The sequence below is a fragment of the Camelina sativa genome, chromosome 17 (genome assembly GCF_030686135.1).
Source record: "Camelina sativa cultivar CO46 ecotype springtype chromosome 17, ASM3068613v1".
Classification (NCBI taxonomy): Eukaryota; Viridiplantae; Streptophyta; class Magnoliopsida; order Brassicales; family Brassicaceae; genus Camelina; species Camelina sativa.
In genome coordinates, this window is record NC_141896.1 from 5,305,584 (window position 1) to 5,322,542 (window position 16,959).

The 16,959-nt window shown below is 35.1% G+C and overlaps 3 protein-coding genes and 1 pseudogene across 3 annotated transcripts; 3 read left to right on the forward strand and 1 right to left on the reverse strand.

Annotated features, from left to right (window-relative positions):
* Positions 1–9,887: 9,887 nt before the first annotated feature.
* On the reverse strand, positions 9,888–10,792 carry LOC104755537 (thionin-like protein 2). The gene is made up of 2 exons (XM_010477935.3): positions 10,243–10,792; positions 9,888–10,117 (listed from the first exon to the last, which is right to left on the reverse strand). The coding sequence occupies exons 1-2, from the start codon at positions 10,571–10,573 to the stop codon at positions 10,056–10,058; spliced, it is 393 nt and encodes a 130-aa protein (XP_010476237.1). The 5' UTR covers positions 10,574–10,792; the 3' UTR covers positions 9,888–10,055.
* Positions 10,793–12,690: 1,898 nt separating this feature from the next.
* On the forward strand, positions 12,691–13,031 carry LOC104759188 (thionin-like protein 2 pseudogene; annotated as a pseudogene).
* Positions 13,032–14,027: 996 nt separating this feature from the next.
* On the forward strand, positions 14,028–14,687 carry LOC104755538 (thionin-like protein 2). The gene is made up of 2 exons (XM_010477936.2): positions 14,028–14,422; positions 14,526–14,687. Exons 1-2 carry the CDS (start codon positions 14,092–14,094, stop codon positions 14,585–14,587), a joined length of 393 nt encoding a protein of 130 aa, XP_010476238.2. The 5' UTR covers positions 14,028–14,091; the 3' UTR covers positions 14,588–14,687.
* Positions 14,688–15,847: 1,160 nt separating this feature from the next.
* Positions 15,848–16,560, forward strand: LOC104759189 (thionin-like protein 2). The gene is made up of 2 exons (XM_019238850.2): positions 15,848–16,233; positions 16,350–16,560. The coding sequence occupies exons 1-2, from the start codon at positions 15,903–15,905 to the stop codon at positions 16,409–16,411; spliced, it is 393 nt and encodes a 130-aa protein (XP_019094395.1). The 5' UTR covers positions 15,848–15,902; the 3' UTR covers positions 16,412–16,560.
* Positions 16,561–16,959: the final 399 nt, after the last annotated feature.

A 16,959-nucleotide genomic window follows, 5' to 3' on the forward strand; every position in this document is an offset into this window, starting at 1 on the left:
AATACAGAAATCTCATGATTTTAAATAAATTGGGGAAAATTTTACAATTGGGAGTGAGCAATGATTTGAATTTGACAGAGAAGTATATAACAAACGAAAAGTCTGAATCTTTTACACATTGAAGTATCATGAAGCAGATGAACTTAGGCACATCACAGGCGATTCCATGCATAGTTAAAACGCTGAGGAAGGATGCAAAGCCATACACAGTCTTGTGGAAATTGGGATTGGGATGATCAAGATGATGATGATGCAGTGAAGAGGGAAATTAAAGCCGGAGAAAGTGAATGTTTTGAGGAAAAAAAATTTGTTGCTGTTTTTGTTCTTGTTCTTGTGCTCTATATGTATATTATTGTTTTCTGATTAATGTATCTATACTCATATTTGCAGCAATTTTTGCTCAAAAATACTAATAAGGAAAGTTTTTGCAATTAATGCTACTAATGCAATTAATTCTGTCCCTCTAGCCATTTTATATGGACTTCTTAGTATTTTATGGACCTCTTAATAATTTATAATTTAAGAGCCTCTATTTATTTAGGTTGTAGACAAAACGAGGTCCAAAATTTCATAGGATCCGCAAAAATATACTCTTTTGCTAATAATCTAGACAAAATTTCCGGAAAATGAATTTGTAGACAAAATTTCCAAAAAATTACATTGAAATAACTATGACATTAATGATATTCTCAATTGCCAAAATAATTCTGAATACAAATGAGTAGACCCTTAATTTATCAGGCATTTAAACTTTAAAAACTATTATTTGGTTTATTCCGGTTCTTTATTTTAAAGATTTTTAAAAGGTTAAATATGAAAATATTAAAACTTTTAAAAAGTTAAATATGATAAATATTATACCGTAGATACACAATAAATATTAAAAGTTAAGATGATATAGTGTGAGTTAAAATATCTTCGGACGGGTTTATATAGCGGAACAGGTTTTATCAATATTTATATAAATTGAAAAATATCAGTAATTCGGTGTTACACGGGTAAAACATCATTTCATTATTTTGTTAATACTGTCAGTATCAGAGAATAGACATATGTAATTAAATTTCAATAAATTTTATATAAAAAATAATTTTTATTGCGGTATTATATGGTTTATTTAATAATTATTATATAATTATAACATATTTAACCAACAAATACAATTTATAATTTTAATATTTTAATTATAAATAATTTTGCCCCGCGGTATACCGCGGGTCCTAATCTAGTTTTAATTCTAAACTTAGGCCTTGAATGGAAACATAGTAATTGCGGTTTTCTAAGTGCGTTATTCAAAAAACTGTTTTATACACCATTCACAAAAAAAAGTTGTCATTAGCGTTTTTCTTAAAAAGTGAAAAAGTCATGTATGCGTTTTTCAAGGAGTGTTATTAACAAACGGACCGCACTTGTTTTCATGACTATCAATTACCCAGCGGTTTGTGTAACATCCGCGAACCAGATTTTGTGATTTTGGGAGGAGTGTCGATCGACACCCTAGTGGCATCGATCGACACCACTAATTTCTGGGTTCGACCGGTTTGTTTTAATTCGCGATTTTTTGATTGGGATGGTTTGGTTAGTGGTTTAACCGGGTATTTAAAGGGGAAATCGACAAAATAAGGGTTTAGTCTTTTTCCTCTGTCGCCGTTTGTGTTTTTGAGAGGAAAAGGGAGAAAAGTGTGTTCTTGTGTTTCCTAAGTGAGATTGCTGGCTATTCTTGAGTTTTCTGTTGCTGGGAACGAAGGAGAAGCTTCCTAAAGAGTTGCTCTACTGTTCTTCGACCTTTTTCCTTCTGTATTTTGAGGTGAGTGCTTGACCATGGTTGATCTAAGCATGAGATCTCTCTTGTTTTGGCTGTTTCCTTGTCTTTTGTGGTGTTTGCTTGCTTGGGTTCTTTGTTTTTCGTGATTCCCAGTGATTTCTGAGGCATTTGGGTGAGTTTAAGACGATTTCGGGGTGGATTGAATCGGAAGTTCGTCGTTCGGATTCGCGCAGATCGTGTCTGCAGAAGAGGCATCGATCGACACCTTGGGTGGAGCATCGGTCGACACTGTTTGTGGAGCATCGGTCGACACTCTCTTGTGGCATCGGTCGACACTGTTTGTGGAGCATCGGTCGACACTCTCTTGTAGCATCGGTCGATACCAGTCTCAACCGAGACTTGTTTTTCCTGGTTTTATGTATTGCTTGTGTTTGTTTGCTTGCTTAGACTTGGAGGTTCTCAAATGCTTGTGTGTATAACCTAGTAGATGGGAGGACGGCCTCACTAAGTATTTATGATAATACTTACGCATCTCAACTGTTGTTTGTGGTGTGCAGGTATGTGACGTGGAATCATGGCGATGAAGAGGAGGATGAACTAGGGTCTCGTTTGTGTGTTGTTGGTGTTTGTTATATTGTTTAGGATGGAACCTTGGCTAGAGATATGATAGGTTGATCGATAGAATGCTTAGGATTGTTATTGTATGGTTGGTATGTTTCCGCTGTGTGTACTGGTTGGTATTGGTTTAATTTAGTAGTATAGGCTGCATAATTGTTTACATTGTATTTAATTATTAAAAAAAAAAAGGTCGGGTTGTTTCATTTTGGTATCAGAGCCTTTACGGTTCTAGGATGGTTAGAGCGGTTAGGAATTTAATTGGGAGAATTATTTTCCTTTTGCTTGATGCATGATGTTGTGTGATGGAATTGATTATGAGTAGTTCGTAAATTTGTTTGCGGTATTGAGTCCTAGTATCATCCTCTTCGAGCCTTCAATGAGATTCCACGGTAAGATGTGTACTCTATGTGCAGTTTTTGAATTGTGTGCTTAGCCTTCCGTTCTGGGTAGTGCAGATGGCTAGAGGGGGTGCTGTTGGTCGTGGTCGTGGGCGTGGTCGTGGTCGTGGTCGGGGACGAGGTCAGGTTCCTGAGGCCAGTGTGAGTGTAGCCCAGAGCATGGCCAGTGAGGAGGTGGCGGAGTCACAGGTTCATCCTAGAGTGTCTGGAGACCAGGCTGGTTTGGGTGACGGTGTTGGTCACGGTGTTGCCCCGGGTGTGGGGGTTGCAGCGGGAGGTGCTCCAGGCAGGGAGGATGTCTTGATGGACTTGCTAGCTCAGGTTTTGCAGCGACTTCCAGCAGTTGTGCGGCCAGTGGTTGGTGGGCAGGATCCAGTAGTGCTGCCAGTGGATGGTGGGCAGGATCCGATAGTGCCGCCAGTGGGTGGTGGGCAGGGTCCAGCGGTGCAGCCTGTGGCGGGTTTGCAGGCAGGTGTGCAGCCGGGGGCCGAGGTAGTGGATGCTCAGTATGTGCGGATGATGGAGCAGCTGCGGCATGTGGGAGCAGGGTATTTCTCAGGAAGTACCGATCCGAGTGTAGCGGATGAGTGGAGAGAGCGGATGGAGGATATTTTCCTTTCGCTTAGGTGTCCCGACCGGTACAGGGTGGATCTGGCAGTGTTTTACCTATCAGGAGATGCTCGTGTGTGGTGGAGGTCGGTGACAGCACGAAGGGTGCAGCGGGGTATGTCTTGGGGAGATTTTGTGGGGGAGTTTAACTCCAAGTATTTTCCACAGGAGGCTCTTGATCGCATGGAGGCACGGTTCTTGGGGTTGACTCAGGGGGACCGCACAGTGCGGGAGCTGGATGCAGAGTTCAGTCGGCTTGTGGGGTATGCAGGCCGGGCTTGGGAGCCAGAGTCAGCTCAGGTGCGGAGGTTCTTGCTGGCTTTGCGAGATGATCTGAGGACTCGGTGCAGAGTGAGGAGCTATGCTGCGAGAGCAGAGTTGGTTGAGGTTGCAGCTGGGATAGAGGATGACTTGAGGTCACAGTTAGTGGTGGTCAGTCCAGCGGTTCGTTCAGAGGAGACATTGGAGCAGAGCATTCCAAACAAGGATAGGCAGTTGGAGCAAAGGCGTAAAAGGAAGCGGGAAGAGACGACAGTGGCAAACCAAGGTGGCCAGGGAGGTTATGGGAGCGGGAGCATGGATCACGTGTCGGCAAGCGGGGCCAGGGGAGGTGATTCGCAGGAGTACCGTCGAGTGTGTTATCATTGCGGGGAGGAAGGGCATATCAGGCCTTTCTGTCCTAAGAGGAGGCAGATGATGGAGGTTGCGGCGCAGCCGAAGGGAGGATCGGGTGTCCATTCCGGCGCTTAGTTTTAGCTTTTGTATTCTTTCTTTCATTATGTATTTTCATTTGGAGTTGTAAACGATTATTGCATTTGAGGTTCTAATAAAAGTTGGAGTTCTTTGGTTTTGGGATTTGTGAAAAATCACTGGATAGGAAATAGCACGGGAGTCTATAAATGGAAAGTTTCCATAAATAGAAGGTTGCTATAAATGGAAAGTTTCCATAAATAGAAGGTTGCTATAAATGGAAAGTTTCTAAAAATAGAAGTTTCCAGAAATGGAAAGTGTTGAGGTAGATCTAGTCGGAAGATACTCGTTGACATCGGACTTATTTGCTCAGGATTGTGTGGGCCCAACTCATGTGATACCGATAGCTCAATGGACTTTGTGGCCAGAGAGTGGGAGTGGTATGTTTGCTTCGGATGACGATCCGTGAGCGCGCTTTAGGGTGACGACCTTAGAGCAGGATTTTGAGACTCCCTGGATACCGTAGCTGTGAGCCGTGGCTCGGTAGTGAGCCGGTATGTCTCGAGGGTTGCAACCCGAGAGCGGGGGGAGTGGGCGTGTGAGACTCCCTGGATACCGTAGCTGTAGGCTGTGGCCTGGCAGTGAGCCGGTATGACTCGAAGGTTGCGACCTGAGAGCGGGGGGAGTGTGTGTGTGAGTGACTTCCTGGATGCCGTAGCTTAAGGCGGTTGGCCTGATAGCGAGCCGGCATGATTCGTTGGTTGCGACCACGGACGGGGGAAGCACTGAGTTGTGAGCAAATAATGTCTAGGATGTGAGTATATTGACTAGAGGGAGACCTCATGGTTCAGTCGGAGGTGTGCGGGCTGTTGCGACAGTGCACGGGAAACCTTGGCTAACGGTATTTAGTCCGGTCGGAGGACGTGCGGGCCGTGTTGACGATGGCACGGAGGTTCTTGACGGATGGACGGTGTTGCGGGATTCGAGGACGAATCCTTATTGGTGGGGGAGAATTGTAACATCCGCGAACCAGATTTTGTGATTTTGGGAGGAGTGTCGATCGACACCCTAGTGGCATCGATCGACACCACTAATTTCTGGGTTCGACCGGTTTGTTTTAATTCGCGATTTTTTGATTGGGATGGTTTGGTTAGTGGTTTAACCGGGTATTTAAAGGGGAAATCGACAAAATAAGGGTTTAGTCTTTTTCCTCTGTCGCCGTTTGTGTTTTTGAGAGGAAAAGGGAGAAAAGTGTGTTCTTGAGTTTCCTAAGAGAGATTTAGTGAGATTGCTGGCTATTCTTGAGTTTTCTGTTGCTGGGAACGAAGGAGAAGCTTCCTAAAGAGTTGCTCTACTGTTCTTCGACCTTTTTCCTTCTGTATTTTGAGGTGAGTGCTTGACCATGGTTGATCTAAGCATGAGATCTCTCTTGTTTTGGCTGTTTCCTTGTCTTTTGTGGTGTTTGCTTGCTTGGGTTCTTTGTTTTTCGTGATTCCCAGTGATTTCTGAGGCATTTGGGTGAGTTTAAGACGATTTCGGGGTGGATTGAATCAGAAGTTCGTTGTTCGGATTCGCGCAGATCGTGTCTGCAGAAGAGGCATCGATCGACACCTTGGGTGGAGCATCGGTCGACACTGTTTGTGGAGCATCGGTCGACACTCTCTTGTGGCATCGGTCGACACTGTTTGTGGAGCATCGGTCGACACTCTCTTGTAGCATCGGTCGATACCAGTCTCAACCGAGACTTGTTTTTCCTGGTTTGATGTATTGCTTGTGTTTGTTTGCTTGCTTAGACTTGGGGGTTCTCAAATGCTTGTGTGTATAACCTAGTAGATGGGAGGACGGCCTCACTAAGTATTTATGATAATACTTACGCATCTCAATTGTTGTTTGTGGTGTGCAGGTATGTGACGTGGAATCATGGCGATGAAGAGGAGGATGAACTAGGGTCTCGTTTGTGTGTTGTTGATGTTTGTTATATTGTTTAGGATGGAACCTTGGCTAAAGATATGATAGGTTGATCGATAGAATGCTTAGGATTGTTATTGTATGGTTGGTATGTTTCTGCTGTGTGTACTGGTTGTTATTGGTTTAATTTAGTAGTATAGGCTGCATAATTGTTTACATTGTATTTAATTATTAAAAAAAAAAGATCGGGTTGTTTCATTTTGTTTAAAAAAACGCTACAAATAAGTTTTTTTGTTGTCAAGCTACAGTAAGTTTTTATGTATTTAATTTATGATTAATAATGATTAATAAAAGGAATAACAATCAACGTATTATATTTTAACAAATGTCTCTATGTTAAACATGTTTATCATATAAATTGTTAAAATCATACATAAATCAGTTATTTTTTAAATATATTTTTATTATTTTAATGAACAAAAAATTACATGATAAATAATAAATTCATAAATAAATTTTGGATTTTTAGGTTCATAAATAATAAATGAAAATACTATTTCACTAGTAATAAAGAAAATGTTTAAATCTATAAATATATATTAATATGATATATTTATTTTTAGTGTTTATTTATAATATATAATTATATTTTGATTAATTTTTGTATTAGTGGTTTATAAATATCTGTTTTTGTTTATTTATTAATAAGGAAAAAATTAATTAATTATTAAATATATATATATATATATATATATAATCCGCACCGCAAGTAGTTTTTTCACCAATCAAACATTATTCTGTACCGCTTATTTTGTACAAACCGCACTTGTCGCGCAAATATATTTCTCCCGCACGAACCGCAGTTGAACCGTACCGCTTTTCCACACAACCAACACCGCAGTCACCATTTGGACCTTAGGCATTGCCCATAAAAGATACAGAGAGCAGTAGAAGAAAGAGTATTTTTTTTTTAATATATAATCATAACCGATTTGCATGCATTAATGTGACATAATAATTCATCGTGATTGATACAAACAACCAGTGTTCAAGAAAGCGCTAGGCGGTATCTGAGCGGTGATCCAGCGCCTAGCGCCTAGAACGCCTAATCGGGGCCTAGACGGTTTTTAGGCGGTTTAGGCGTTTACAACATAAAACATTATATATATAAAATTATGTATAAATATATGTTAGAAAAATAAAAATAAATATAAATTATATACAAAATTAAGAAAAATACATTTATTTAAATTATATTAACAACATATAAACATTTATAATTACGTATATAGATATAAAACTTAATAATTTAAATATATATAGTTAAAAATCAAAAATAAATATTAAAATTAAATTAATGTAATTTTAAGCGGTTTAGGCGGTTATGTAGGCGCCTGCTGAGCGCCTAGCGCCTAGACGGCGCCTAGCGCCTAGATGGCGCCTAGGCGGCCGCCTAGACCGCTTTCTAACACTGCAAACAACAAACTTAAACGGTTCATATCATTTTTTAGATCGTTACTTTAATACAATAAATATATAAAAACTATTTATTTATTGCACATAAGTGGCCTTATGTCTGCTAAAGTTACAGAAAACCAAAGCAGATGGTAAAAACTCAAGCGAGTCTTCCTGTGAAGCACCTGATTAAGCATAAAATCTGTCTGAGGTCTCAAGTGACACCCACTTATTAGCATTGCTTGGAACAGTAATGAGAAATGGAGGTGGAGCTCAAGCTCCATCTTCCCATCCTTTCAAAATTTGTTACCCACGACACAACCACGGTAACAAATTTTGAAATGATGAGAAAATGGAGGTGGAGCTTTAGCTTCTGACTCAACCAGAAGGTAAAAGGAGAAAAGTCCCGTCACCTAGGTTCGAGTAGCATTGACCACGGTAGTTCGAAATTTAACATGGTTTTCCCCGGCTCCAGGAGATTAGTATTTAGGTTTAGGAAGATTAGGATCACTCCTGAGTTATAAAAAAAAAATTGATGAGGAAGTTGTGTGTTACTTGTGAATGTGGTGGTGGTAATCTGTGTTGTTATTGTTTGTTTATATAGATGGACTCTTGATTTGCTTTACTTAGTTATAATGGGTAATATATATTTCTTACAATTCATTTCACAATTGAAGATGATATTGTTCCGTTAATGGCATAGAAATATGCATTTACATGAAACTTACAGCCTTTTTAATGCAGATATTTACTTAAAATACATGAATCTGTACAACTGTGAGCCGAGAACAAATAGAGAAAACAATTTTTTTTATTTTTTTTTTTACTTTGGTAATGATCCACAATTGTTTTATTTGAAACCAAATAAACAATTTATTCTTATTTTCTGATGAATAAACAGCCAAATTTCAAAACAAAATATGAGAACAAAGACTAATCTTATATGTACCTCTAAATTGTCAGGGCTGGGCAGTGTTTGAAAATGTTGACAGAAAAAAACTTTATAAATCATGTGTAATAAAAATATTTTTGCGTTAGCCACACATGTTTGGTTATATTTCATATCTTGTTTGGTGGCATAACAATAAAACTGAAAATAAAATTTGTATGCATTATTATAAAATTTAAAACTTAAACCGCTCTTTTATAAATCTAAACTAATATATAATTTCTTTCTAATTGTAAAATCTAACTCCTAACCATCTCACTTGTAAACCCAAACTGACATATAATTTCATTCTAATTATAAAATTTATACCCTAACCATCTCACTTGTAAACCCTAACCATCTCACTTGTAAACCCAAACCAACATATAATTTCTTTCTAATTATAAAATCTAAACCTTAACCATCTCATTTGTAAACTCAAACCGATATTAATTTTGTTTTAATTATAAGATTTAAACCCTAACCATCTCACTTATAAACCCAAACCGACATATAATTTCGTTCTAATTGTAAAATCAAACCCTAATCATCTTATTTGTAAACCCAAACCGACATATAATTTTGTTTTAATTGTAAAATCTATACCCTAACCACTTCATTTGTAAACCCAAACTGACACATAATTTTGTTCTAATTTTAAAATCTAAACCTAGCCAATATTTAACTGTCTTTAATTAAAAGTATACAGAATTTGTTCCCTTAATTTTTTTGCTTTTAATTTTATTTTGATTTATTTTTTAAATGAAATATTAGATAGAAGTTTTTGATTGGTTGAAAGGAGAGTGGGTGAATGAAGAGACCCCTAGGGGTGAACCTAAGTATTTTTCTTGAAAATAATATTAGTTGATAAACTCTATGCATGCTCTGAAAAATTTGTGTATATTTTTGACGATTTTTTTTTTATTATAAAAAGAACCTTTTTGCACACATAAATTATATGATATAATCGTCTCGTTTAAAATTAAAAATTGTGTAGAATTATTTTCTGACATTTCTCATATAGTTACCTCCCTATAAGTTAATCATGCATAGGTGCATTACGGTATTATATATACAGTTAAAGAGTAGTTATTAAAGGTTTAAAATTGTATACTTATTGGGGTCTGTTGTGAGGTTTAAACCACGGTTTGATGTAGTACATATTCATAGATAAAGACTTAACATTTAAATAAATAAACATAGTCTGAATCTTTTACACATTGAAGTATCATGAAGCAGATAACTTAGGCACATCGCAGCCGCAGGCGATTCCATGCTTAGTTAAAACGTCGAGGAGGGATGCAAAGCCATACTCAGTCTAGTGGAAATTGGGATCGGGATGATCAAGATGATGATGACGCAGTGAAGAGGGAAAGCCGGAGAAAGTGAATGTTTTGAGGAAAACTTTTTTGTTGCTGTTCTTGTTCTTGTTGTGTGCCCTATATGTATACTGTTTGCTGATTAATGTATTTTAATTATAAACTTAGGCTCTGCCTATAAAAGAAACAGAGAGCAGTAGGAAGAAAGAATTTTATTTTCTTAATATATATAATCATAACCGATTTGCATGCATTAATGTGACATATATTTTCATCGTGATCGATACAAACAACAAACTTAAACGGTTCATATCATTTTTTAGATCATTACTTTATTACAATTAAAAAAAAAAAAACTAGGATTATTAGTTCTTGGTGGAGCACTTGTCCGAGCATGAATCCACACAGTCCGCAACTTTTTCTATATCTGCTCATGCCACAAACAATAACAAACAAAACAATAAATCTTATGTTGATAAAATGTCAATAAACAAAAAGAAAAAGAAAAAAAAAACCCAATATCTTATGATAATACAAAAAGAAAAAACTTACTTGGATTTTGGATAGAAGAAAGGGAAACACAGTGATGAGCAGCACAACCGAGTTTGCAGTAGTAATCAGTATGATCGATTTCGTTTGTTGAAACCATCTGTGAAGGAGGAGAAGGCATTTGGGGAAAGATACAGGTCCCCATACACGTTAATGGACACCCCAAGAAATTTGGAAACGTCTTCTGGTAGAGACAACCCACAACAGAACCACGGTAACAAGTTTTGAAAGGAGAAGGTGGAGGTGGAGCTTCAGCTTCTGCCTCAATCAGAAGGTTTCCCATTACCATCACTATCATCATTGTCACAACCATCACCATTCTTTGGCTCTCCATCTTTTTTTTCTTTCTTTTCTAGTATATAGAGAATGTATTATAAAAGTTGATGAGGAAGTTGTGTGTTACTTGTGAATGTGGTGGTGGTAATCTGTGTTGTTTATGTTTGTTTATATAGATAGACTCTTGATTTGCTTTACTTAGTTATAATGGGTAATATATATTTTTTACAATTCATTTCTCATTTGAAGATGATATTGTTCCGTTAATGGCATTAACGTAAAACTTACAGCCTTTTTAATGCAGATACTTACTTAAACACATGAATCTGAAGACAGCTGAGAGCCGGGGTAAACCCAAATATTGTCCATAAACAATTTATTCTTATTTTCTGAATAAACAGCCAAATTTCAAAACAAAATACATGAGAACAAAGGACTAATCTTATAGGTGCCTCGAAATTGTCAGGGCCGGGCTGTGTTTAAAAATGTTGACAGAAAAAAAACTATATAAATCATGTGTACTAAAAATCTTTTTCGTTAGTCACACATGTTTGGTTATATTTCATATCTTGTTTGGTGGCATAACGATAAAACTAGTAGAAAATAATATTAGTTGATACACTATGCATGCTCTGCAAATTTTATGTATATTTTTTGACGATTTTGTCTCGTTTAAAGTTTAAAAATGTGTAGAATTATTTCTGATATTTCTCATATAATTACCTCCTTATAATAACAATAGCATCAACGTTTTATTTCTAATAATAATAATAATAATAATAATAATAATAATAATAATAATAATAATATTATAATAATAATAATAATAATAATAATAATAATAATAACATTTATCTGCATGTCCTATTAGCAAATCCTTAGTGATGAATCACATTCCCCCTCTATAACAAAAAGTGAATTAATTTTTATCATTCAAAAATAAGAATGTCTGAAGGTTTAAGCCAAAATATGTGTTACGTTAAAACACAGCATGCGTACATGTTTAGCAAAGTCGTTACTATGTCATATTCGTTTCTGCTGAAAAAAAAAAGTCATATTCGTTTCTATCGTGTGTGCAAACACAAACACTTTATATGCGTAATTGAGTATATGAGGTTTTCGTCACGTAGATTTCAGTCCGGACGCCTTTATCGGTATCATTGAGTTTTTGTGGAAATACAATATATCATGGGACATTTGTAGGCCCATAATTAGTACGCTTTGGTGAAATCTCGATACGTTTAATCTTTTTGTTTCTAACGAATAACTAGGTAACAACCCGCACATAGTGCGGTATAAAATAATTATTTAATATTTTTACTGTAATTTTTATTTACAAAATCTATTATATTTATGGGTAATTGAAATATTTAAAATTCGATTGTGTAGTATATATCTATATAAAAAAATTGTATAATAATTAAAATTTAACTCGTGAGAGTTATTAAAATATTAATCTTATATTATTATATCATATGAATAAAGGATTCTTAAAATTCATTTTAAAGATTTTTTGAAAATATAATTAAAGGATATAATTAAGTTAGAAAGATAATATAAAAATTTAATTTTGGGTGTTAATTGTATTTTTGAAAAATACAATAGTAAATAAATGTAAATATTTTAAAAAGTGATAACAAATAAAGGAAAAAGTGTCCTGAGCTCTGTAATGCTGACACCTCAGCTTTTTTGCCAAAATGTTCCTCTATTAATATATAGGGATATCCAAATCGGAATGGGAATGGGAAAAAAATATAGATGTCAATTGTCGTATTATCAAAATAATTACACTTTGATGTGTTGTTGACTATAAAAGTGTTTACTTATACGGAAGATTACGTAATCCCTATATATATATATATATATATATATATAATCCCTATATATAAATATTATATATATATATATATATATATATATAACAATAGCATCAACGTTTTATAACATTCTTAAGAAAAATGGAGAGCAAAAGAGTTGCGACGTTGATGATGAACAACATTTTGATAGTGATGGTACTAATGGGATACCTTCTGGTTCAGACGTCAGAGGCTAAGTCTACTAGCCATTTTAAAGTTTGTTACTCAAAATGTCATATGGTGTGTAAATCCCATACGACGTTTCCAAAATCTATTTTTTGTCCATTCACATGTCTTCTGACTTGTCTTGTTCCTACTCCACCATCACCTTCTCCTTCTTATCATACTATGGGTTTAACAAACAAAATCGATCATACTGATTACTTCTGCAAACTCGGTTGTGCTACTCACCATTGTGTTTCTCTTTCTTCCCTCCAAAATCCTAGTAAGTTTTCACTTTTTTCATTCACAATTTTTGGTAAATATATAAACATTCTACATTAATCTCATGCATATCTAGTCATTGGTCACAACAACATTTTTATATGATGATTGTATTTATGGTTGTGTTTGTTGTTTTTGATGCGGGCAGATGCGGAGAAAGTTGCAACCTGTGTGGATTCATGCTCAGAAAAATGCTCCAAGGAGAATAAAAACTGATATATATATATATATATATATATATATATATCTTACTTTAATTAAAATCAAATCATATTATGTATTGATTTACGCGATATTCAAACCAAATGAGTGTTTTTTCTTTTTGCAAGTCAAATAAATATTATTTATTTCTTTAATTAATTTTGGTTCTTGATAAATAAATCGATAAAACTGTACGTGAACCGAACACAACTATTCACCAGCTGTAATATTTGATCTGAATCTACGACCATTTTTTTTGTTTTTTAAATGTTGAGTCTTTATCTATGAACATTTCCTACATCAAACTGTGGTCTAAACCTCACAATAGAACCCAATAAGTATACAGTTTTAAACCTTTAATAATTACTCTTTAACTGTAGATATAATACGGTAATGCACCTATACATGATTAACTTATAAGGAGGTAACTATATGAGAAATGTCAGAAATAATTCTACACAATTTTTAATTTTAAACGAGACAAAATCGTCAAAAAAATATACATATAATTTTCAGAGCATGCATAGTTTATCAACCAATATTATTTTCTACTAGTTTTATCATTATGCCACCAAACAAGATATGAAATATAACCAAACATGTGTGACTAACGAAAAAGATTTTTAGTACACATGATTTATATAGTTTTTTTCTGTCAACATTTTTAAACACAGCCCGGCCTTGACAATTTAGAGGCACCTATAAGATTAGTCCTTTGTTCTCATATTTTGTTTTGAAATTTGGCTGTTTATTCAGAAAATAAGAATAAATTGTTTATGGACAATATTTGGGTTTACCCCGGCTCTCAGCTGTCTTCAGATTCATGTGTTTAAGTAAGTATCTGCATTAAAAAGGCTGTAAGTTTTACATTAATGGCATATGCCATTAACGGAACAATATCATAAGAAATGAATTGTAAACATTACCCATTATAACTAAGTAAAACAAATCAAGAGTCCATCTATATAAACAAACAATAACAACACAGATTACCACCACCACATTCACAAGTAACACACGACTTCTTCATCAACTTTTATAATACATTGTCTATATACTAGAAAAAAAAAAAAAGATGGAGAGCAAAAGAATGGTGATGTTTGTGACAATGATGATAGTGATGGTAATGGGAAACCTTCTGATTGAGGCAGAAGCTGAAGCTCCACCTCCACCTTCTCCTTTCAAAACTTGTTACCGTGGTTGTGTTGTGGGTTGTCTCTACCAGAAGACGTTTCCAAATTTCTTGGGGTGTCCATTAACGTGTATGGGGACCTGTATCTTTCCCCAAATGCCTTCTCCTCCTTCACAGATGGTTTCAACAAACGAAATCGATCATACTGATTACTACTGCAAACTCGGTTGTGCTGCTCATCACTGTGTTTCCCTTTCTTCTATCCAAAATCCAAGTAAGTTTTTTCTTCACAGATGGTTTATTTTTCTTTATGTTTATTGACATTTTATCAACATAAGATTTATTGTTTTGTTTGTTGTTGTTTGTGGCATGAGCAGATGTAGAAAAAGTTGCGGACTGTGTGGATTCATGCTCGGACAAGTGCTCCACCAAGAACTAATAATCCTAATTTTTTTTTATTGTAATAAAGTAACGATATAAAGATGATATGAACCGTTTAAGTTTGTTGTTTATATCAATCACGATGAATATTTATGTCACATTAATGCAAGCAAATCGGTTTTGATTATATATATAAAAAAAAAGAAGCCCTTTCTTCCTACTGCTCTCTGTTTCTTTTATGGGCAATGCCTAAGGTTTTAACTGCATGATCATCATCTTGATTCTTGTCTTCTTGATCATCCCGATCCCAATTTCCACAAGACTGTGTATGGATGTGCATCCCTCCTCAATGTTTTAAGTAAGCATGGAATCGCCTGCGACGTGCCTAAGCTCATCTGCTTCATGATACTTCAATGTGTAAAAGATTCAGACTATGTTTATTTATTTACATGTTAAGTCTTTATCTATGAACATGTACTAATCAAACCGTGGTCTAAACCTCACAACACACCCCAATAAGTATACTGTTTAAAACCTTTAATAGCTACTCTTTAACTGTATATATAATACGGTAATGCACCTATACATGATTAACTTATAGGGAAGTAACTATATGAGAAATGTCAGAAAATAATTCTACACTATTTTTAATTTTAAACGAGACGATTATATCATATAATTTATATGTACAAAAAAGCTTTTTAAAAAAAAATCGTCAAAAATATACATAAACTTTTCAGAGCATGCATAGTTTATCAACTAATATTATTTTTTACTAGTTTGTCGTTATGCCACCAAACAAGATATGAAATATAACCAAACATGTGTGACTTACGGAAAAGATTTTTATTACACATGATTTATATAAGTTTTTCTGTCAAATTTTTAAACACAGCCCGGCCCTGACAATTTAAAAGCACATATAAGATTAGTCTTTGTTCTCATATTTTGTTTTGAAATTCGGCTGTTTATTCAGAAAATAAGAATAAATTGTTTATTTGGTTTCAAAGAAAACAATTGTTGATCATTACCAAAAAAAAATAAAATAAAAAAGTATCTTTCTCTATTTGTTCTCGGCTCCCAGCTGTATTCAGATTCATGTATTTAAGTAAATATCTGCATTAAAAAGGCTGTAAGTTTCATGTTAATGCATATTTTTATGCCATTAACGGAACAATATATATATCATCTACAAATGAGAAAATGAATTGTAAAAAATATATATTACCCGTTATAACTAAGTAAAGCAAATCGAGAGTCCATCTATATAAACAAACAATAACAACACAGATTACCACCACCACATTCACAAGTAACACACAACTTCCTCATCAACTTTTATAATTCATTCTCTATATACTAGAAAAAAAAAGATGGAGAGCCAAAGAATGGTGATGTTTGTGACAATGATGATAGTGATGGTAATGGGGAACATTCTGATTGAGGCAGAAGCTGAAGCTCCACCTCCACCTTCTCCTTTCAAAACTTGTTACCGTGGTTGTGTTGTGGGTTGTCTCTACCAGAAGACGTTTCCAAGTTTCTTGGGGTGTCCATTAACGTGTGTGGGGACCTGTATTTTTCCCCAAATGCCTTCTCCTCCTTCACAGATGGTTTCAACAAACGAAATCGATCATACTGATTACTACTGCAAACTCGGTTGTGCCGCTCATCACTGTGTTTCCCTTTCTTCTATCCAAAATCCGAGTAAGTGTTTTTCTTTTTGTATTATCGTAAGATTTTAGGTTTCTTTTTGTTTATTGACATTTTATAAACATAAGATTTATTATTGTTTGGTTTGTTGTTGTTTGTGGCATGAGCAGATGTCGAAAAAGTTGCGGACTGTGTGGATTCATGCTCGGACAAGTGCTCCACCAAGAACTAGTAATCCTAGTTTTTTTTTTTTTTTTTTTTTTTTTTTTTTTTTTTTTTTTATTGTAATAAAGTAACGATCTAAAAGATGAGATGGACCGTTTAAATTTGTTATTTGTATCAATCACGATGAATATTTATGTCACATTAATGCATGCTCCAGTTATCTCCCTACTCATCTCGATAAATTCGAGGGCTTTATCTGCCTGGCCTGCTTTGCAACAACCTTGGATTAAAGTAGTGTAAGTGACTGAGTTGGGAGCAAAGTCTCTCTGATGCCACATCTCATGAAACAGTTGCATTGCATCAACTAGTCTTCCTGCCTTGCAATATCCATTTAAATGACTTTTTTTTTTTTGACAATAAAAACAAAAAAAAACATACTATTGATGAGTTGCAACCTGTGTGGATCCATGGTTGGAACAATGCTCCAAGGATAAGACAAACTTATATATATATATATATATATATATATATAAAGATTTTACTTGAATAAAAATCAAATTAAAATCGTATAATGAATTATTGATTCTGTATTGACACAAAATTCAAACCAAATGA

Excerpts from the sequence above, each read along its gene's own strand:
- LOC104759189 (XM_019238850.2), top strand. The coding sequence starts at position 15,903 with ATGGAGAGCCAAAGAATGGTGATGTTTGTGACAATGATGATAGTGATG. Across the intron at positions 16,234-16,349 it reads TTCTTCTATCCAAAATCCGA|ATGTCGAAAAAGTTGCGGAC; the intron begins GTAAGTGTTTTT and ends TGGCATGAGCAG.
- LOC104755537 (XM_010477935.3), bottom strand. The coding sequence starts at position 10,573 with ATGGAGAGCCAAAGAATGGTGATGGTTGTGACAATGATGATAGTGATG. Across the intron at positions 10,118-10,242 it reads TTCTTCTATCCAAAATCCAA|ATATAGAAAAAGTTGCGGAC; the intron begins GTAAGTTTTTTC and ends TGGCATGAGCAG.
- LOC104755538 (XM_010477936.2), top strand. The coding sequence starts at position 14,092 with ATGGAGAGCAAAAGAATGGTGATGTTTGTGACAATGATGATAGTGATG. Across the intron at positions 14,423-14,525 it reads TTCTTCTATCCAAAATCCAA|ATGTAGAAAAAGTTGCGGAC; the intron begins GTAAGTTTTTTC and ends TGGCATGAGCAG.